A 22,581-nucleotide genomic window follows, 5' to 3' on the forward strand; every position below is an offset into this window, starting at 1 on the left:
CCTAATATACAACAGCCTCTCTTCCCCTACCTGGAGCGGGTCTAAGTGCATCCTTAAAAAACAGTGGAAGGGGAAGTAGTCTTATGTCATTGCCCCATATTTACCTTTGAATCATTTCCTCTTATAACATTTGCTGATCAATAGCCCGTCAAAGGTGGGTGATTAATTGACGTGATCGTGCTGGCTGAATGATTTCATAATGCATTCCATAGACCCCCAGTGTCCATTTTGTTTTCAGTTTCTCTTTCTTCTGTTATGTTGTGTGCACCTTATGATGTGCCAAATACTTGGAAATCACATCATTCCCGTGAATATCCTAAATCTTTTCTATCACTGCCATAAATTCTGTATCTTGGCTATCATCACACTATAAAAAAATTCAAATTTGCAACAGAAGTTCTCTTTGCTGTCTGTGTCAAATAATCCATAATCAGTTGTGCAGGAAGTAGTATAGTTCATATCAGAAGATGCACATGAAGTTGAAGTGAATAATTGGATCAGTATCATAAGATAATAGAAATATGTTTTCTGTTTCATTCTGACTATACATCATAGATCAGATGTATCAGTGAATGAGTTGGGTTTTGTGTCACTTCAATATCAATATCATGTTCTGGAGACTACTATTCTTAATAGGAGACACCAGAAATGGGCTTCACACATTGTACTCCTGTGGGGGTACAAACTGGGCCTTCTTCATGACGCGGTTAAAGTGTTCGCTTGTCACGTCAATGGCCCGGTTTCGATTCTCCACATGGGTACAATGTGTGAAGCCCATTTCTGGTGTCCCCTATGACTACCCAAACCCAACTGGTTGGTATAGCTGGAATCTTGCTAAAAGCAGTGTAAAACATTACTCACTCTTCCTGGCACGCACACTTTAACCATGAGGCTGCCAAGCCCCGTAGGATAGATATATCAGGTGCCAAAATGTAGCCACTTTTGCCGTGACTGTACCGTTATAATGGACATGACAACATAGATACTTCAGTTTCAGTAATATAGCCACTTTTGTCATGTCTGTACCGCCATATTGGATATGACAATATCTTTTAAGGCTGGGACGGGTAACTCTGGTACTCGGGTCTGGTTGGTCATGAGTAGGGCTCGGGTACCAACAGGACTACCCGGACCTGTGGTTAGTCACATGATATATTGTTTAATGACAAAATTTATCTTTGTTACATTATAAGTCACTAATGTTCCCATTTCTTTCTGACAATGCACCCATTCCTTCTGACTTTTATATGTTTGAATAAAGATAAAACTTCATGCAGTAAACTTCAGTGTATGCATGACCAGATCGTGTATCTAAATACATTTTGCCAGGGCTAAGGTCAACTTTTTCCAAATCGGACAGTTTGTACCCATCTCTATATATCTACAGCGGGTACCCGGTTTGGGTCGGGTAATAGGGTGGTGGGTACCCAGGTAGTAAATTTGGACTCGTCCCAGCCCTAATATCTATACTTCAGAGTTTATGTGTTTGTTCATCTTTTGGCCTTGAGTGGAGCAAAATGTTCAGGAATATTTTTGTTTGTTTTCAGGCTGAACAACATCGTGAGTTTCGTGACCGGATGCGAGAAGCAGAGTACCTTGGTAAACGCCGCCCCACCTTACTGCCGGAGTACCATGCGCAACCTGCTGTTTCGGCCGCCGAGAGGGACAGGTAGGACCCCCCTCATCTTGAGTCTTCTGGGTTGGTGCCTCATATACACCCTGAAACAAGAAATCTGTGACACCCCAAATAGGTCTTCAGCAACCCATGCTTGCCGTTTAAGGCGACTATGTTTATCATAAGAGGCAACTAATGGGATCGGGTGGTCGGGGTTGCTGATTTGGTTGATGCATGTCATCGTATTCCAATTGCGTGGATTGATCTCATGAATGTTAGCTATAAAGGTAGCATAGACACCAAGGCTCATTTTGGACATGAAATTTATGTATCATGACTAGATTTAGTGAGATGGTATTTTTGTGTCAACATCCTCAGAGAAGAGTTCCTTTTTGGAATCAAATTTGTGGCATACATCTTTCTTCTCTTTCCCTCGAGAACCATCTCTACTATTTTACGATTTTTTGCACGGTCGGGTCTTCTGGGTGAGAACAAACCTGCCTACAAACGGAACTAGAAATCTACCTCTGATTCTGAACAGAAAGGGCAGGCACTGCACCCTGCTAAAAATGTCTAGGCAAACACGACAGTTGTGTCGATCGATGTTCATGATATCAATCACTTGATTGTCTGGTTCGGACTTGATTATTTAGAGACCACTGTCATACGGTTGGAATATTGCTGAGTGAGGCGTTAAGCAACAATCCTAATATTTTGACACTATTTGTTCATAAGCATGTTTTGTCAAAACAAGGTAGTTCCACAAGACGTTTGCTAGTTTTGGTACCAGCGGCCTAGTGGTTTTATCCATGGCTGATCTACTGTAGCATGATTTGCTCCTGGAAAAGTGGAGTCCCAGGAGCCTGTTGTGGATATGTTGGAGATACTTTCAGCACCTTTGATCTTAGATTGCACTGGAACACTTCACTGTGGTTTAGATTGGAGATTTCCTGTTTCTCAGACTGACTGTAGACTCTTCTCACATGCACTGAGGGGACCTTGTCATGGCATATGTTCCTCTGGTCCCATGTCAAGTGGTAGATCAATGGGTCGCTGTGTTGCCAGGGGGGATGGGGGGTAGACATGATGTTTCTTCTCTTAGCCCACACTATCAGTCACACTGACAGAGATGCACACTGACAAAACGGATGAACATTCCTAAAAAGTCTTACGTTATAGTTGTTTGATTGTATTTATGTCTGAAATTGTTACTATAAGCGTCGCCTTACAGGGAATAACTATGAAGTGGACAATTATTTATTGGAATGTATGAAGTCCAGTGTTTAATTATGTAATGTCATTGCCCCATATCACCCCTTCACTATGTAATATTCCTTGCCATGTCACCCCTTCACTATGTAATATTCCTTGCCATATCACCCCTTCACTATGTAATATTCCTTGCCATATCACCCCTTCACGATGTAATATTCCTTGCCATATCACACCTTCACTATGTAATATTCCTTGCCATATCACCCCTTCACTATGTAATATTCCTTGCCATATCACTCCTTCACGATGTAATATTCCTTGCCATGTCACCCCTTCACGATGTAATATTCCTTGCCATGTCACCCCTTCACTATGTAATATTCCTTGCCATATCACCCCGGCACTATGTAATATTCCCTGCTATGTCACCCCGGCACTATGTAATATTCCCTGCTATGTAACCCCTTCACTATGTAATATTCCTTTCCATGTCACCACGTCACTATGTAATATTGCTTGCCATGTCACACCGGCACTATGTAATATTACTTGCTATGTCACCCCGGCACTATGTAATATTGCTTGCCATGTCACCCCGGCACTATGCAGTGCATGAAAACATTCTATCAATATATATATGGAAATGTCAAAAGTTATGTCTTAAATGTGAACCTAGCATAAAAGAAGAATGTATTTTCCTGCGGCAGAAATATGAAGAGTTCCGTGTCTGATCTAAAGGTTACACCAGCTATTGATGGTTCCCTGTACTTGGCATTTCTAAAAAACTTACCTTTTTTCATTGATATTCTGACAATGACGATTTCATGATGACTTGCGGCTAGACAAGTTTCATTCAGTGCAGTGTGCATTTTAAGCTTGTCAAGTATACCTGACACAATGAAGACAACAACGGCCATCCCCAAACTAACTTTATTTGATTATCTGCGGATTATTATCATGTTTTCATGAAAAATCCCATTGGGAAGAAACATAAACAATGTTTCAGATTTCATTTTTTCTTCAAGAATTTATTCGGGGGCACGGGTCAGGTCCTACATCTAAGGCGAGAGTTGGCTTTGCAGAGTTGTATCCCTTGGACGTGCCAAAAACCTACAGTTTGGGTTTGAATCCGGGTTTGATTATGTTTCTAGGTTTGTCTGCTCCATACCCGTGCTCGTGAATTTCACCAAAGTGGTAAACGTCTGAGACCTGCATCACCTTGGTCTCTCCTCCCACATTACGCTGGCACGCCATGATATGACTGGAATATTTTGTTCAAAGCGGCATTAAACCTAAGTCACGCACTCAGTTTTTTATTTCAATATGTTGCCAGATGTGCAGTATTTTTAAAGTTGGTATGGTCAGTAGAGGTGCTTAGTGTTGTGAATGAATCTGTGATGAATGTGTATGACATGTTTAGAAAATACCAATATATTGCGTTTTCTAAATCTTGCATATTATTAACTTGTTGGCAAAGTTTACGTAATTGCCAAGTCTATTCAAAATAATTACCAACAGAGTTCTGTGATTGAAAAAGCAACACCGTACGCGACGATACAGTAATGTGTGTATTGAACAAGTGTTGTGACATCCAACAAAAATGGTGGTAGACAACAAAGTTTTCAAAATTGTGGCTAAATTTGATTCAGGCTCGTAACATATTACAGATGAAAAAAACATGCAGTATATTGTGATACTTATTGCAATGCATGAAACATTATTGCCATTTATTGCAGTACGAAAGTCTGGCCAATACCCATCACTAAAGTACTCACGGAAATGAAAAAAAACTGTTATTCTCAATTTAAAAATGGACACAAAGTGTTACGTAGCTGTAAATACGAAATAACAAAACAACTCGAAAAGTACTAGTCTGGATTTGCTAGTTTGATCTCAGTGAACAATACAAAATGTACTTTACAGGAGGTAATTTGTCGGCACTTTCCAACATTCAAAAATAAAACTAAGTCCAAATTGACATAGCAGAAACAGACTATAGGCATTACGCACCTGTTCTCACCTGTCGTCAAGGTGTCATAGGTCACCTTGATCTACTTACACCTGGTTATGCCCTGTTTCACAATAGTCTGTTTTTTTCACATTTTTACACACTTTTACGTGTAAAAAGGCATAAAAACATTTGATACACTGTATTTGTGCCACGGCCCAATAAGTACTAATTTAGTTGTTTGAATATTTACATATTTTGTATATTAACTGCAATAATTTAAGATCTGAAGTCGAAAAAAGTTTTTTTTCATTTCCGTGAGTACTTTAATAGTGAGTTGAAATTTAACGTCGCATCAGCATTGTTTCTGCCATGTAGTGACCATCACTGATAGCTAGGCCTGTAGTGTAAGTATTGCAGGCACAGTTTGGTGGATAGGGTGGATATGTAGGAATACAGGCGGCAAACACATAAAGCTCCAAGTGGGTTCATGTTCAGTTGGGTTTTTTCACTTTTCGTATGTGTAGGGTCCATGGATCTGTGAGGTTGTGTAGGGTCCATGGATCCCTTAGGTTGTGTAGGGTCCATGGATCCGTGAGGTTGTGTAGGGTCCATGGATCTCTGAGGTTGTGTAGGGTCCATGGAACCCTGAGGTTGTGTAGGGTCCATGGAACTGTGAGGTCGTGTAGGGTCCATGGATCCCTGAGGTTGTGTAGGGTCCATGGATCCCTGAGGTTGTGTAGGGTCCATGGAACTGTGAGGTTGTGTAGGGTCCATGGATCCCTGAGGTTGTGTAGGGTCCATGGATCCCTGAGGTTCTGTAGGGTCCATGGAACTGTGAGGTTGTGTAGGGTCCATGGATCCGTGAGGTTGTGTAGGATCCATGGATCCGTGAGGTTGTGTAGGGTCCATGGAACCCTGAGGTTGTGTAGGGTCCATGGATCCGTGAGGTTGTGTAGGGTCCATGGATCCGTGAGGTTGTGTAGGGTCCATGGTTCCGTGAGGTTGTGTAGGGTCCATGGATCTGTGAAGTTGTGTAGGGTCCATGGATCTGTGAAGTTGTGTAGGGTCCATGGATACGTGAGGTTGTGTAGGGTCCATGGAACCCTGAGGTTGTGTAGGATCCATGGATCCGTGAGGTTGTGTAGGATCCATGGATCCGTGAGGTTGTGTAGGGTCCATGGAACCCTGAGGTTGTGTAGGGTCCATGGATCGGTGAGGTTGTGTAGGGTCCATGGATCGGTGAGGTTGTGTAGGGTCCATGGATCCGTGAGGTTGTGTAGGGTCCATGGAACCCTGAGGTTGTGTAGGGTCCATGGAACTGTGAGGTTGTGTAGGGTCCATGGAACTGTGAGGTTGTGTAGGGTCCATGGATCGGTGAGGTTGTGTAGGGTCCATGGATCGGTGAGGTTGTGTAGGGTCCATGGATCCGTGAGGTTGTGTAGGGTCCATGGATCCGTGAGGTTGTGTAGGGTCCATGGAACTGTGAGGTTGTGTAGGGTCCATGGATCCGTGTGGTTGTGAAGGGTCCACGGAACCGTGAGGTTGTGTAGGGTCCATGGATCCGTGAGGTTTTGTAGGGTCCATGGATCCGTGAGGTTGTGCCTTCTGTTGTGCATTTGTACTGCTGTCAGCAGAGTCTGAGTGTTTATAATAATTGCAGGGCTTCTCTAGTGAATTCAAGCCAGAACATCAGGATTCTGTCCACATCATCTGAAACGTAGGCCAAGTAATTGTGTATTCAACGTAACCTCAATAGCAAAACAAAACACTCTTTTAACTAATATTGAGGTCATTTAGGAAAAATATATCGGGTAGTTAAATCAAGTCATTTGAGCAATGTTTTTTCTATTTACTTTTGAAAATGTGCCAGTCAGCGAAAATGGGTAATGGATTTACTGAAGTTGGGGTGAAGAGGTTATGTTTGATTATATTACATGCGGTGGTCTCGTCATGACTCACACACACAATGCCAATAAGGAACAGATTTAATTTTGCTTCTATTTGTTGGAAGTTTGGTTAAATGGCTATAAGCAATGTGGTACATTTGCCGAGCATGTGGCAGTCAATCGCACACAGGGGAGGCAAATAGTGGCAACCCAGCGAACCTCTTAGCTTACGTTTCTGCCTCTTTGTTGTCTCACTAAATTGGTTCGAGATTGCACAGGCCACATGCATGGCCGTTCTTGCACGAACATAGACCAGTTCTTTATGTCAGTATGCAAGGTTCCTCTGGGCAGATATTGATCAATATGGTTTGATGCATTCATCTGTATTGGTGTGCCAAGTGGAGTGTGTCTTTATTTGATGTACAGAGTTGCCTCCCTTAGCTAGGTTTGATACCATTTGTGGTTTGTCAGCACCTGGGCTTGTGGGTTTCATTAAAATGGTAAATGTTGAAGACCTGCATCTTTTTGGGTTCTCCTCCAACAATCTGCAGACATGTAAGAAATAAGTGAAGTATTGTTCAAAATAGCATTACACCAAACTCACTCACTCATTCATTACCCTCAGACCAACTCTATCTGATGATTGCCTACCCCGCCTGTTGATTGTCTACCCCACCTGGTGAATATCTACCCCGCCTGTTGAATGTCTACCCCACCTGTTGATTGTCTACACCACCTGATGAATGTTTACACCACCTGGTTAATGTCTACCCCGCCTGTTGAATGTCTACCCCACCTGTTGATTGTCTACCCCACCTGATGAATGTTTACCCCACCTGATGAATGTTTACCCCACCTGATGAATGTTTACCCCACCTGATGAATGTCTACAACACCTGTTGATTGTCTACCCCACCTGATGTATGTCTACCCCACCTGATGTATGTCTACCCCACCTGATGTATGTCTACCCCACCTGATGTATGTCTACCCCACCTGATGAATGTCTACCACAACTGATGTATGTCTACCCCACCTGATGTATGTCTACCTCACCTGATGTATGTCTACCCCATCTGATCTATGTCTACCCCACCTGATGAATGTCTACCCCAACTGATGTATGTCTACCCCAAGTGATGTATGTCTACCCCACCTGATGAATGTCTACCCCACCTGATGTATGTCTACCCCACCTGATGAATGTCTACCCCACCTGATGAATGTCTACCCCACCTGATGAATGTTTACCCCACCTGATGAATGTCTACCCCACCTGATGAATGTTTACCCCACCTGATGAATGTTTACCCCACCTGTTGAATGTTTACCCCACCTGTTGAATGTCTACCCCACCTGATGAATGTTTACCCCAACTGATGTATGTCTACCCCACCTGATGAATGTCTACCCCAACTGATGTATGTCTACCCCACCTGTTGAATGTTTACCCCACCTGATGAATGTTTACCCCAGACCCTGGTTACTCCACCTGTTGAATGTCCATCTTTCTGCCATCTCATTGTTGATCTTAACCATGGTAATCTTAATAAACATCAATGTGTCTGTGGCAGTGAAACATCAGTTTAGTATTGAAATTTGTAAATTTGTATCAACATAATATGTACGTAAAACGTTCATAAACATCCCTAGCCACATGTACACTCCATCAGGAAAACATATTCAGACATATTCAATTCATTATCGTTTTGTTACTTTCAATTATTTCGATCTTATTTCTTTGACTTATTTGACAAACCCAACACTTTGCCCGACTTGGCAAAAGAGGAAGTACATGTTTCCTTGGTTCACTACCAGGATGTTATGTGAGTACGGAGCCAGGTCAGGGATACTGTGCCAGTCTGCTCTATCAAGGAGAACAATCAGTGCAGTGCTGTGCTGTGCTGTGCTGTGCTGTGCTGTGCTGTGCAGTCAGTGTCTTCACGTGCACCGTGCTGCCACAGCGGATGTGGCGTTCAACTCCATCAGCTGATCTCAGCGGAAGATGTACTCTTAGCTGTAAAGTGCAAGTTGTAGGCTCCTAGCTCTTGTTACGTAGGATGCACGATATGCTCATGTGACAAATGTTGTGGGCACAAATCTATTCTTAAACAATCTTTATTTTATTATCCTTACAGATTTTGAAAGTGATACATTTGACTGGTTGGTCAAAAAATGTAAAATGCATTGTTCAAGAGTTTTTAATGATTTTTATAGGTTTTATTTGGATCTGTAGGTGATAAAAAAATGTGGAAAAAAAACTACCCTTGTTTGGGTCCTTATAAATATTATAAATATAAAATCTCACAGCATTATTTTATCGTTACCTTCGGTGGTTTAGAAAATACCTTCATTGTCATTCTGATTTCGTTTCCCCCCCCCCCCCCCCCGAATTTTGTGTTTTTAAGGTTTGCGGAATTTTAAACCAAGCAAAGAATGTGTAAGACTTTTAGCTGAAGGTAGACTTGTGTGATGACAGACAACATGATTGTGAGGCAGGGCACCAGGGCTGAATCACTAGCACCTGTACTGAATCATTGCATTGGAGTTGAAACCCATACGTCAACAATATCTTCATTGGCACCACAGCTCCTAAATTAAAGTGCCACTTCAAGTTCAGTTCCTTTGCACTTATGGTGAGGATGCATGTGTAGACATTGTGCCCCAAAGCAGGCATATTCGTGGATGATTGTGGAATTCAAGCAATCTCATTAAAATCAGATCTTGTCCTCGCTACCGCTAAACAAAGATCTGTGGACATCCCATTACGGGTCACGTGAGAACGACCTTTCGCGAATTTTGACCGACCAATGAAATGACTGACAAGAAATCGTCATTGGTCAATCAGAAGGCAGCTTTCTCGAGCTTTACGACACTAATTTCCAACTGGTGACTATGCTTTGAAACATATTTTGACGTATTCTCGATTAAAAAATTTAAAACTGATAAGAACATTCTTGAATGGCTCATAGATGGCTTAGATTGTATGGATATAATCATAAAACCTGTAACTGTCGTTCGGAATACCCCATGTTAAATGTATTATGGTTGCATGATCAGAAAACAGATCTCTATGATGTCCTCAGATCTTTGTTTAGCGATAGCGAAAACTAAAATCTGATTTTGATGAGATTGGAATTCAAGTGACAGGGGTGCAAACAGTTTCGAGACCCGCAAATCACTTCATACACTCTCTGACCTGGAAGCTTTCTCAGGCAGGGAGTTAGATGGGTAGATAAGGCAGCTATAATGGATGAACTGAAAAATGACAAATCTATTTGGGGATTACAGGGATTGTTTCTGATAAAGTTTGAGTGCTGTTAGCTTTGATGGATTCGTGCAAGCTAGGTCGACTATGAGACTTTCTTTGATAAGGTACAGGAAGTATTTTCTGAAGAGAAGCCTCCAGGTTGATTAGCACTGAGCACTGGAACACACAATTGAACTAATCAAGTTTCAGTCGCTGGCTATGAGAGAAGGAAGGGAAAATGACTTGAAGTCTTCAGGAGCTTTCATAATGAACTCATGTCATCATTGTAATTGCTACCCAGAAATCAGATCACAAAACATGCAATTCAAACCTCATTCGAGAATATTGCACTAATTCTTGAAATGTTAGAAAGGACATTGCTTGCCATGATCTATACTAATAGTATTTTAAGTTCTTGATAGTTTGTATATTTTTTGACAATTTTTGAAAATGTGTCCTCCTTTTGTTAATTGAGTAATAATATTCACTAATGTTTTTTGGGGGAAGAAAATTATTGCAGAGTTTGTATACAAATGTATTTATGGATTATATTTTTTAAGGTTTCATGAGGTTTAATGAGGGTTCCTGTGAAGAATGATCATTTCATGTTATGAGATAAATTTAAAGGAGGAAATTCAGAGCCCTAATTTCAAGTGGGGAAAAGGGGCGGTCGGGTAGCCTAGTGGTTAAAGCGTTCGCTCGTCACGCCGAAGACCCAGGTTCGAGTCCCAACATGGGTACAATGTGTGAAGCCCATTACTGGTGTCCCCCTCCATGATATTGCTGGAATATTGCTAAAAGCGGCGTAAAACCATACTCGCTCACTCACTCAAGTGAGGGAAAGTCTTGGAATTCCCTCCATCATTATGTTCACCTAAATCACATTTCTGATCAGTCAGTTTACAAGTATGGCCATGGAGAAGGGAGATGAGAACCATCTTGTTGTCACCTCACGGGTGTTGACATCAGCCAGGCCAGAAAGGTGGAACTAGATACTGACTTGGTTAACGCTGCTTTGAACAGTGTTTCAGTTATGTTACGATGTGTCAGATTGATGTGGGAGGAAAGCCCAAAGTAATGCAGGTCTAACACAAGTCACCATTTTAGTGAAACCCGTGATGGATATGGTGGTGGTATACATATATACAAATTCCTGGCAAATTTGGAAGTTTGAACCCAGAGTCACAGGTTTCTGGTACACCTATGGGAGGCAACTCTGCACTGGGAATTGCGGTGCCTTAGATGAATATATGTTACTAAGCACGGATTAGATGACTTGGGCCCACTTTCACAAAGCGATATTAGCGCTAAGACTATTGTAAGCCTATGTTAAAATATGGGAGTTATGATCATCTTAGCGCTAAGATCGCTTTGTGCAAGTGGGCCAAGGATTACACTGATTTGACTTCCCTTTTTCACTTGTGCTTAGTATGATTAAATCATTCCACATGTGCAGATGATTCGATGTCTTCCTTCTGAGTTAATGGAAATGCGTCTAATGGTGACAGTTATCAATATCATTCATAAATATTAATTGAATCAGTACAAGTAAAATTGAAATGAAAATATAGAATCTGACTACAAATGTACACTGAACACTGCTTTTAAACCTAAAACATTCTCCCACTCAAATTCCATAAGGGGCTGTGGGAAAGGCAAGTGGTTAAAGCGTTTGCCCGTCATGTCAAAGACCTGAGTTTGATTCCCCTCATGGGTACAATATGTGGAGCACATTCTTTGTATCTATATGGTATGAATATTGCAGTATGTTTTCTTATAAGGAATAAATAGGCATGTGACAAAAATATTGTTCAGGGCTCCATTCAACAAAGCCATCGTAACTCCCTTCTCACTCACCCACCCAAATCCATCCACTCACTCACTCACTCACTCACTCACTCACTCACTCACTCACTCACTCACTCACCCACTCACCCACTCACACTCTCACTCACACTCTCACTCACTCACTCACTCACTCACTCACTCACTCACACTCTCACTCTCTCACTCTCACTCAGGCTGATTTGAGTTTTTGCCTTTGTCTGAATATGAGTATTCATGTTGCAAGTGTCCACTTATACACTCATTATTATATTGCAGGGGCTCGGATCACTACTCCCACTACAACCAGGAGGGTGTGACCGTGATTCCATCAGCAGCAGCCGCGGCGGCAGCTCTTAGTGGCCACCAGCCCGTCGATGTCAGCACACCACCGGGTCCCAAGCGGCCCCGACTGACTGACCGCCATGATCTCACGCACCCCCTGCACATCGACATCCGGGGGGAGACAGAAGTCAAAAGGGTAGGTCGTCACTCAGTTTGTATGTTTGTTGTTCGGAAGTATTCCAGCAATGTCACAGTGGCCTATATATAATCAAGTCTGGACCAAGTAAACCCGTGGTTGATAATATAATAAACATCCCTGCTGTCATGACACGATTACACACAACCAAGTTTGTTTGTTTGTGTGTTTGTTTGTTGTGTTTGTTGTGTAACGCCGCACTCAACCACATTCCAGGTATATGACGGCAGCCTCAAAATAAAGTCTGGGCAAGACAATCCAGTGATTGACATCATAAACATAGATCCACACAACTGGGATAGGATGATATACAGTCAACCAAATCACTAAGCCTTACCACCTCCTCTACTTAGTTGCCACTCCGTGAAGATGCGGGTTAGAATAGGTCTTCAGCAACCCATGCTTGCCTTAAAAGACGCCTTAAAAGACGACTATGCTTGTAAGAGGCGACTAACGGGATCGGGTGGTCAGGCTAGCTGACTTGGTTGATGCATGTCATTGTATCACAATTGCGTGGATCGATGTTAATGTCAATCACTGGATTGTCTGGTCCAGACTTGATTATTTACATTACGCCGTCATATAGCTGGAATATTGCTGAGTGCGGCGTTAAACAACAAATAAACATAAACAACTTAGTTGCCTCTTATGACAAGCTGGGGACTTATATTCCTCACATGTCCTTGTTTCCTGATGGTGTGGATTGTTGTTATCAATACTGATTACTGGATTGTCTAGTCCTGCGCGATTATTTACAGGTGACAGTCACATAGCTTGAGCTATGGCGAGTGCGACATTGAACAACAACCAAACAAACAATCTAAAGTATCATCAGTTACCTATGTATTGAAATCTTGAGATATTTTCAAGTCAATATATCCATTTTGTAATATTTTTCAGTTCACACATTGTTCTGCCTATGGGGAAGCAGTTAAGGCCTTTTGGTTAAACCATTTGTCAGTAACGCCAAAAGCCCAGGTTTGATTCCCTACATGGATACAATGTGTGAAGCCATCGCTATGTCCCCTTGCTGTGATATTGCTGGAATGTCCAATCAATATTTTGTGTTTATTTGTGCTATGAGACAGTGATGTCTGGCCATGTTGACCCTAGTAGTGACTGGTTATTGCTGCTTCTCCCCAGGAGCCGACATACAACCCCCAAGTGGAGGCCATCTCTCCAACGCTTCCCCCCGAAGATTCGGCCAGCAAGACCTTCAAGGAAGAACTACTGCAAGGAATATCCAGAGTGGACCGGGAAATCACAAAGGTGGAACAGAATATCATGAAACTCAAGAAGAAAAAGGTAACTTTGGTTTAAGTTGTGTTAAACTTTCGGGAAGTAATTTTGATTTGATAATTTCATGATTCTGTCGGGTAGATCAAGTTTGTATGTAAATACTTTTAGATTTGTAGACATACTTGTCCCAAGTACTTCATGAATTTTGCGAAAGACCAGTAAGATTGGGTTGACAGATGATTATGGCCGCCATGAAGCAGCAGCAGTAGCAGCAACAACAGCAGTGTTTAGTAGAAGTAATAGCAGAAGAAGACCTTTACATAGCAGTGGTAGTTATAGGTTTATAATACCTGGCGCTCGTCATTAATGGGATAAAACACAGACTGGTAGGCTCAGAGTCAGTATACTGTGTCTGTGGGGAATTCAGGTTAAATTGTGGCATGGTATCTCAGTGGGCTATCACAATAAAATCAGTATTAGTTTGGACTAGTACAAACACGCCATGCCACGCCACGCCATGCCTCATACACACTCACAAAACCCCATCTCCACAAAATTGGGAGCAGGAACATCTGCAGCAACAACCGTTCTCCTTAGCTAACAGCTTCCCCAAATTGTTAACTCAGCGGATACAATGTCTCATATCTTGACAACCAAAAGTATCAGCACTCATATCAACCACTAGTTTGTGTCTCCCAGCAGACATTACTGTTCAGGTAACAGAGCATAACTGTCAATTTGGACTGAGACAAACCAACTGAGCACAATCTCTATTTATAAGCATGTCTTCCAACATGGTGCTGATCACCCAACTTACCTCCACAGCAAGCCCTAGAGGAAGAAACGTCAAAACCCAAGAAGGAGAAGCCTGTCACACCAGAGTTGGCCATGCCAGAGACAAAACACCAGAGCATAGCTCAAATCATCTATGCTGAAAACAGGGTAACTATGTGATATAGCTCAAATCATCTATGCTGAAAACAGGGTAACTATGTGATATAGCTCAAATCATCTATGCTGAAAACAGGGTAACTATGTGATATAGCTCAAATCATCTATGCTGAAAACAGGGTAACTATGTGCTATAGCTCAAATCATCTATGCTGAAAACAGGGTAACTATGTGATATAGCTCAAATCATCTATGCTGAAAACAGGGTAACTATGTGATATAGCTCAAATCATCTATGCTGAAAACAGGGTAACTATGTGATATAGCTCAAATCATCTATGCTGAAAACAGGGTAACTATGTGATATAGCTCAAATCATCTATGCTGAAAACAGAGTAACTATGTGCTATAGCTCAAATCATCTATGCTGAAAACAGGGTAACTATGTGATATAGCTCAAATCATCTATGCTGAAAACAGGGTAACTATGTGCTATAGCTCAAATCATCTATGCTGAAAACAGGGTAACTATGTGCTATAGCTCAAATCATCTATGCTGAAAACAGGGTAACTATGTGATATAGCTCAAATTATTTATGCTGAAAACAGGGTAACAATGTGATATAGCTCAAATCATCTATGCTCAAAACAGGGTAACTATGTGATATAGCTCAAATCATCTATGCTGAAAACAGAGTAACTATGTGCTATAGCTCAAATCATCTATGCTGAAAACAGGGTAATTATGTGATATAGCTCAAATCATCTATGCTGAAAACAGGGTAACTATGTGATATAGCTCAAATCATCTATGCTGAAAACAGGGTAACTATGTGATATAGCTCAAATCATCTATGCTGAAAACAGGGTAACTATGTGCTATAGCTCAAATCATCTATGCTGAAAACAGGGTAACTATGTGATATAGCTCAAATCATCTATGCTGAAAACAGGGTAACTATGTGATATAGCTCAAATCATCTATGCTGAAAACAGGGTAACTATGTGATATAGCTCAAATCATCTATGCTGAAAACAGGGTAACTATGTGATATAGCTCAAATCATCTATGCTGAAAACAGAGTAACTATGTGCTATAGCTCAAATCATCTATGCTGAAAACAGGGTAACTATGTGATATAGCTCAAATCATCTATGCTGAAAACAGGGTAACTATGTGCTATAGCTCAAATCATCTATGCTGAAAACAGGGTAACTATGTGCTATAGCTCAAATCATCTATGCTGAAAACAGGGTAACTATGTGATATAGCTCAAATTATTTATGCTGAAAACAGGGTAACAATGTGATATAGCTCAAATCATCTATGCTCAAAACAGGGTAACTATGTGATATAGCTCAAATCATCTATGCTGAAAACAGAGTAACTATGTGCTATAGCTCAAATCATCTATGCTGAAAACAGGGTAATTATGTGATATAGCTCAAATCATCTATGCTGAAAACAGGGTAACTATGTGCTATAGCTCAAATCATCTATGCTGAAAACAGGTTAACTATGTGCTATAGCTCAAATCATCTATGCTGAAAACAGGGTAACTATGTGCTATAGCTCAAATCATCTATGCTGAAAACAGGGTAACTATGTGATATAGCTCAAATTATTTATGCTGAAAACAGGGTAACAATGTGATATAGTTCAAATCATATATGCTGAAAACAGGGTAACAATGTGCTATAGCTCAAATCATATGTGGAAAACGGTAACAATGTGATATAGCTCAAATCATCTATGCTGAAAACAGGGTAACAATGTGATATAGCTCAAATCATATATGCTGAAAACAGGGTAACAATGTGCTATAGCTCAAATCATCTATGCTGAAAACAGTGTAACTATATGATATTGCACAAAACATATATGCCAAATATATATACAGTTCTGACTATGATAACTTGACTTTGGACATTTTTTTTGTTTCCATTTGTTGTAGATTTTGAACAGGTCGATATAAGTCCCTGGTTGACTGCAAAAACTTGTGTTTTCTTTCAGAAAAAGGCAGAGGAGGCACACAAGACGTTAGAGAAACTGGGGCCCAAAGTTGAGCTGGTAAGTCATTTGCGAAAAATAACTAGAGCTAAAGAAACAACTTGATTTGGATTTATTCATATTCAGATATTTTATTTAATATTCTCCTCAAAGGACGTTAAAGAACACCCATTTTTTGTTCATGACTACAGTTTATCTGTCATGGCCATGAGACATGTGGCTGTATGTTTCTATCTGAAGATGCCTGTCTTGTGTTCCACAGCCACTGTACCACCAGCCCTCGGACACGACCATCTACCACGAGAACAAGAAGAAGTAAGTCCATGTAGCTTTTAGCCAGGTGACCCGTGAAGATCCGGGGTAGAAAAGGCCTTCAGCAACCCATGCTTGCCTTAAAAGGTGACTCTGCTTGTCGTAAGAAGCAACAGACGGGGTCGGGTGGTCAGGCTCGCTGACTTGGTTGATGTATGTCATTGATCCCAATTGTGTGGATTGATGCTCATGATGTCAATCACTGGATTGTCTGGTCCAGACTCAGTTATTTACAGACCACGGTCATATAGCTGGAATATTGCTGAGTGCGGCGTTAAACAACAAACAAACAAACAAATCTTAGCTAGGTCAATCCCTGCAATGACACTATGTTGTCAAGGGCCCCATTTCTCAAAATGGTCTTATATTTTAGTTAGGGTTATGATTGTCGTAAGTCTGTGTTAAAGTATCGGAATTATGATGATCTTAGTGCTAATATTGCTTTCTGCAAGTGGGCCCAGGGCCTCGTTCAACAAAGTTATCTTTACACTAGTGTTATCATAAGTGTATTTTTAAGTATAGGAGTTACAATCGTCTTTTTGCAAAGATCTTTTTGTGAAATGGAGCCCTGGCCTACAACATTAGAACTTGTTATTATAAGTGTCCAACCAGTGTCCAGGAACAATGAGAGATTATCTCTAAAGAGTTGCTTCCCTTAGCCGCTCCAGGATCATAGGTCTGTCAGCACCATATCCGTACTTACGGGCATGGGTATGAAAAGACTTCATCTCTTGCCTTTTTGTAACATTTCTGCTTGTGATATTGTCTACATGATGGAGCTTTCATGATTTGCCTCTTCATGCCATTCTCCTTCGGGGATTCTGAGTCAGAACTGGTCCTCGGTGCCTCATGCTTGATGTTAATTATTAAAGAGCCAACAAAAAGGAGTTTTGGTGTGAGTCTGTGGCATGGCGCCCAGTGGCATGGATCATTGCTCATGCTTTCTTTTACTTTATTGCCTGGTTCAGACTTAATTATTTACAGGCCTCTGTGATATAGCTGGAATATTGCTGACAGCAACGTTAGACCACACTCACTTACTTGATGTAGCTCAAATATTGCTGTTTTCAGCGTTATACAACATTCATTTACTCCCTCCTACCATTCATATGAATCCCGGTTCGCCCCAGTTATGTTTCTAGGTTTATCAGCACCATACCCATGCTCGTGGGTTTCACCGAAGTGGTAAATGTCTGAGATCTAGACCTGCATCACATTGGGCTTTCCTCCCACATTAAGCTGACACGCTGTGAAATAAGTGGAATACTGTTGAAAGCGGCGTTAAACCCAACTCACTCACTCACTCACTCACTCCTACTATTCATAACAGTGATGCTTACTATGTGGAGTTCTATCATAATGGGTTTGGAACAATTAATTGCTTCATCAAAATTTGAGCTGTATACATGATTACCCATATTCAATGCATCGTTTCTTCAAATTAAACATTTCAAATTAGTTCAAGGCAAAAGACATGTATGTTAATTGGGATGAGTTATGGCAGACTTGATGTTCCTGTTAAAGACCAGAACACACTTAAGATGCACATCTTTCTCATCTCGTGTATGACTTGACAGAATTACAAGGGGTGATTTAATCGGATGTTGTGAAAGTTGGAGGCAAACATGCCATAACTCAATGCAGCTATCAGACAGCACTGCCTTGCTCCATCAGTATCTCAGTAACGGATCACCCGACCACTTGTAATTAATCCCCTGCCCTATTAGCTACATCAAGGAAATTGCTTTGAGAGGTGCACTCTCTGTACTTGGTATCATCATAGTGCTCGATATCTCCCCCTCATATCTTTACCCCTTGCAACATTAACCAGAAGGCCAAAGGAAAATATACAGTAGTGATTCGTGAAGCATGCTGACGTTGTTGGGCCAGATTGGTTTGATTTGTTTGTTTGTTGTTTAACGACGCACTCAGCAATATTCACGCTACATGACGGGGGTCTGTTAATAATCGAGTCTGGACCAGACAATCCAATGATTGATATCATGCACATCGATCCATGCGATTGGGATCAATGACATGCATCAACCAAGTCAGCAAGCCTGACCACTCGATCCCGTAATCCGCCTCTTACGACAAGCATAGTAGCATTTTACGGTAAGCATGGGTTGCTGAAGACCTATTCTACCCTAGATCTTCACGGGTCGTATCATCATAGTACTCTACCCCTCATATTTTTACCTCTTGCAAGGACCACCTCCATGGTCTTGTGGTAGAGCGGAACATCCAGGGTTCGATCCCCGGCCGTGTCATACCAAAAGAAGTTAAAAGATGGTACTTGTTGTTACCCTGTCTGGTGCTCTGCTTTAAAGGGGCACTGATCTAATGCCATTCCTCGGACTGGTTGTTGCCTTTGTTATTGTTTTTTCCCCCGTGAGTACCCGGATGATACGCAAGGCAACTGAGCGTGACCTGAGACTGGGCAACCGTCTGCAAGGACAGCTAAATAAACTTGGAGGCTGGAGGCAATATTTGTTTTACGCATTTTTGCATAAACACTGATTGGTTAACTGTGATCTATAAAGATTCGACAAAGGGCGCATGTTAAATAATTTCTTCAGCCTAAACAAACAGACAAAAAGAACGGCGGAGCTCATCGGAAGTCGTCATTTGGAAATACCCCAGATGGTTATAGTTTAATACTAAAAAAGGATCCATGCAGTGAAAGCATTTTCGGATTTCGGATTGTGTAATATGATTACTACTCCCTTGTTGTCATACACGTTTTCTCGTATAACCCTACACTTGTGTATTTGTCGTCATTCACTTGATGCTCAGTTAATGAATTTATTACAGGTACAATTAGTGGTAGCACCACTTAGATTACCTGACAAAGGTTCTCATTTGGCATTTATTGTGCCTGGGGTAATTATTCAATCTAAATCCAGGTTTGAAGTGAGGTTATGTAATATGCACGTGGCAGACCAGCAAGAGATGAATGATCAGTTGATTTACTTTTTTTTGTAAATCAACGGATCGTTCCTAGTCATCAAAGGATTAACAGAAAATACGTTCATTGATTAATCACTGTTATCTTGCACAGTGGATATGTCAAAAGTGAGTGTTTACATGTCTAGGTTTACTAAAACAAAGGGAATACACTCATATCATGGCGTGAAGTGCCGATGTAAAAACAACATACAATTTGTTCAAAGGGTTAACTGATAATACGTTGATTGGTTGCTCATTGTTATCAAACTCAATGGATTTTTTAAGAACCGTCGACGTAATGAAAATAGTTGTCACGTGGCCTTTCTCAGCCGACCCTTGAGACTTGACACCCGAAACGATATATATCTTTTAGAATATTTGATAGTTACAGAGACACGTGACATCGAATAAGTTATTTTGTATAGCTGCAGAAGAGTGGGATAGTATTTCTTTGTGTGGATATTCACAAGCTGCCTATTTATACACATAAATTTGGTAAGTTGTAATTATGGTATTTGCATTTTGTTTTCCTTCATTTGAACCTATTCGTTCTTGTTTTTCTACGTCTTGGTTGGGAAATTCTTCAATGCGTGATAGACGTTGTTTTCACAGGTCATTTCCTTTGTAAGCGTGTATAGATTACCGTCAATTTGTAAAATGTGATTCTCTCAGGCAATTTTTAAAATGTGTAAATATTTCAGTCATTTTGACTAAAAAATCTGTCAAGATTGATTAAGACGATCAAAAGGGCCTACAAACATCACAACAGATTATTATGTAGGATTAGAAGCCAAACAACATAGAAATGTACTTTTCAACGTAACATTTTCAGTCTCTTGGTGATGACATTAAACATCAAAATGTTTGGAATTCGTTATCATAATAATACAGATGGAAATGTTTTTCAGTCACTTTGTAAAATAACTGAATATTTAGACGTTTAATAAATATGTTACACATTTTGACAGTAAAAAAATATACACACTATAAAAAAGGCAATGCTCAGGTGAAATATTTACTTTGTGTTGCAAGTCAAAATAGTGTAAACGAAAATCGCAAAATTACCAAGCAAGTGACTTATCAAAACTTCGTCACCATTACCGATGCTACCCACAAAGATGCCTACATTTCCTTATTATCTCGAAAACTGTATTTCATTTTGTTGATCAATGTGACCATACGCTCTTATTACTACCGGTATCCATAAAAGTGACTAATGCGCTTACGAATGGCGCAACAGAGGTCGCGAGCTAGTCTAGATTTCTGCTCTACATCCGGTTACTCACTGGGAAAAAACAATAACAAAGGCAACAACCAGTCCCGGGGAATTGCGTTAGATCAGTGCCCCTTTAAGGGGCTAAAACAAGGACTGTTCGGCTAGGAGTCAGTATATTGTGTCTGAGTGGGGTATTCATGCTAAACTGCTGCATGGTTTCTCAGTGTGCTAGCACTATAAATCGACATCAGTCCGGACTAATACACACACACACACACACACACACACACACACACACACACACACACACACACACACACACACACACACACACACACACACACACACACACACACACACTTCATAAGTGCAATAATCTTGGATGCGACGTTAAACCCCATTTCACCTCACCTCTCCTCTGGCAACATTAGCAGCAGGCCAAGGAACATATACAATAGTGATACGTGAAGCGACCAGACATTGTTGGGCCAGAGATTGGAACAGTGGGGTGGCCTAGTGGTTAAAGCGTTTGCTTGCCACGCCAAAGACCCGAGTTCGATTCCCCACATGGGAACAATGTCTGAAGCCCATTTCTGGTGTCCTCCCCACTGTGATATTGCTGTTCTTTTCGTATTGATTGTGTTGAGTACAGGGTTAGAATAGGTCCCCAGTGACCCATGCTGATCTCCCCGTGCGGTTCCGGGTTAGAATAGGTCCCCAGTGACCCATGCTGATCTCCCCGTGCGGTTCCGGGTTAGAATAGGTCCCCAGTGACCCATGCTGATCTCCCCGTGCGGTTCCGGGTTAGAATAGGTCCCCAGTGACCCATGCTGATCTCCCCGTGCGGTTCCGGGTTAGAATAGGTCCCCAGTGACCCATGCTGATCTCCCCGTGCGGTTCCGGGTTAGAATAGGTCCCCAGTGACCCATGCTGATCTCCCCGTGCGGTTCCGGGTTAGAATAGGTCCCCAGTGACCCATGCTGATCTCCCCGTGCGGTTCTGGGTTAGGATAGGTCCCCAGTGACCCATGCTGATCTCCCCGTGCGGTTCCGGGTTAGGATAGGTCCCCAGTGACCCATGCTGATCTCCCTGTGCTGTTCCGGGTTAGGATAGGTCCCCAGTGACCCATGCTGATCTCCCTGTGCGGTTCCGGGTTAGGATAGGTCCCCAGTGACCCATGCTGATCTCCCTGTGCGGTTCCGGGTTAGAATAGGTCCCCAGTGACCCATGCTGATCTCCCTGTGCGGTTCCGGGTTAGAATAGGTCCCCAGTGACCCATGCTGATCTCCCTGTGCGGTTCGGGGTTAGAATAGGTCCCCAGTAGCCTAAGCTGGTCGTAAGTGGTGACCTAATTGATAGTTCGGTAGGGCTCAGTGACGTGGTTGATAGATGTGGGCGGTTACTCCCAATATCGATCACTGGATTGTCTGGTCCTGACTGGATCATTTACAGGCCGTTGCATGTAGCTGGAATATCGCTGAGTGTAACGTTAGACAACAAACAATGTAATATCCAGTATGATGTGTGAGATAGATGGACAATGCACTAATGAGGGGTTTCTGTCTGTGACAGGTTCCAGGTGTTCAAGAAGCGGTTGATCCTTCACTTGAAGAAGAGGAACCAGGCCAGGAAGATACGGGTAAGATGCCACCCAGGGATTTATACCAGATATACACTGCATTTCCCCGTCTGTCTGTGAGCATACAACCACAGCTGATGTAACAAATAAGAATCTTGAGAT

The 22,581-nt window shown here is 41.7% G+C and overlaps 1 protein-coding gene across 6 annotated transcripts in view; it reads left to right on the forward strand.

The window, feature by feature from the left end:
• Nucleotides 1-22,581, forward strand: part of LOC139472335 (nuclear receptor corepressor 1-like) — a 124,051-nt gene that overhangs the window by 70,429 nt on the left and 31,041 nt on the right. For all 6 annotated transcript variants that reach the window (XM_071254790.1, XM_071254792.1, XM_071254791.1 and 3 more), the window contains 7 exons: nt 1,548-1,669; nt 12,021-12,222; nt 13,366-13,527; nt 14,287-14,403; nt 16,367-16,423; nt 16,626-16,678; nt 22,413-22,479. In XM_071254790.1, coding sequence (XP_071110891.1) covers nt 1,548-1,669; nt 12,021-12,222; nt 13,366-13,527; nt 14,287-14,403; nt 16,367-16,423; nt 16,626-16,678; nt 22,413-22,479 — 780 coding nt within the window. The remainder of the gene's footprint in view (nt 1-1,547; nt 1,670-12,020; nt 12,223-13,365; nt 13,528-14,286; nt 14,404-16,366; nt 16,424-16,625; nt 16,679-22,412; nt 22,480-22,581) is intronic.

The sequence above is a fragment of the Haliotis cracherodii genome, unplaced genomic scaffold (assembly GCF_022045235.1).
Source record: "Haliotis cracherodii isolate W230 unplaced genomic scaffold, xgHalCrac1.p SCAF_24, whole genome shotgun sequence".
NCBI classification, from domain to species: Eukaryota; Metazoa; Mollusca; class Gastropoda; order Lepetellida; family Haliotidae; genus Haliotis; species Haliotis cracherodii.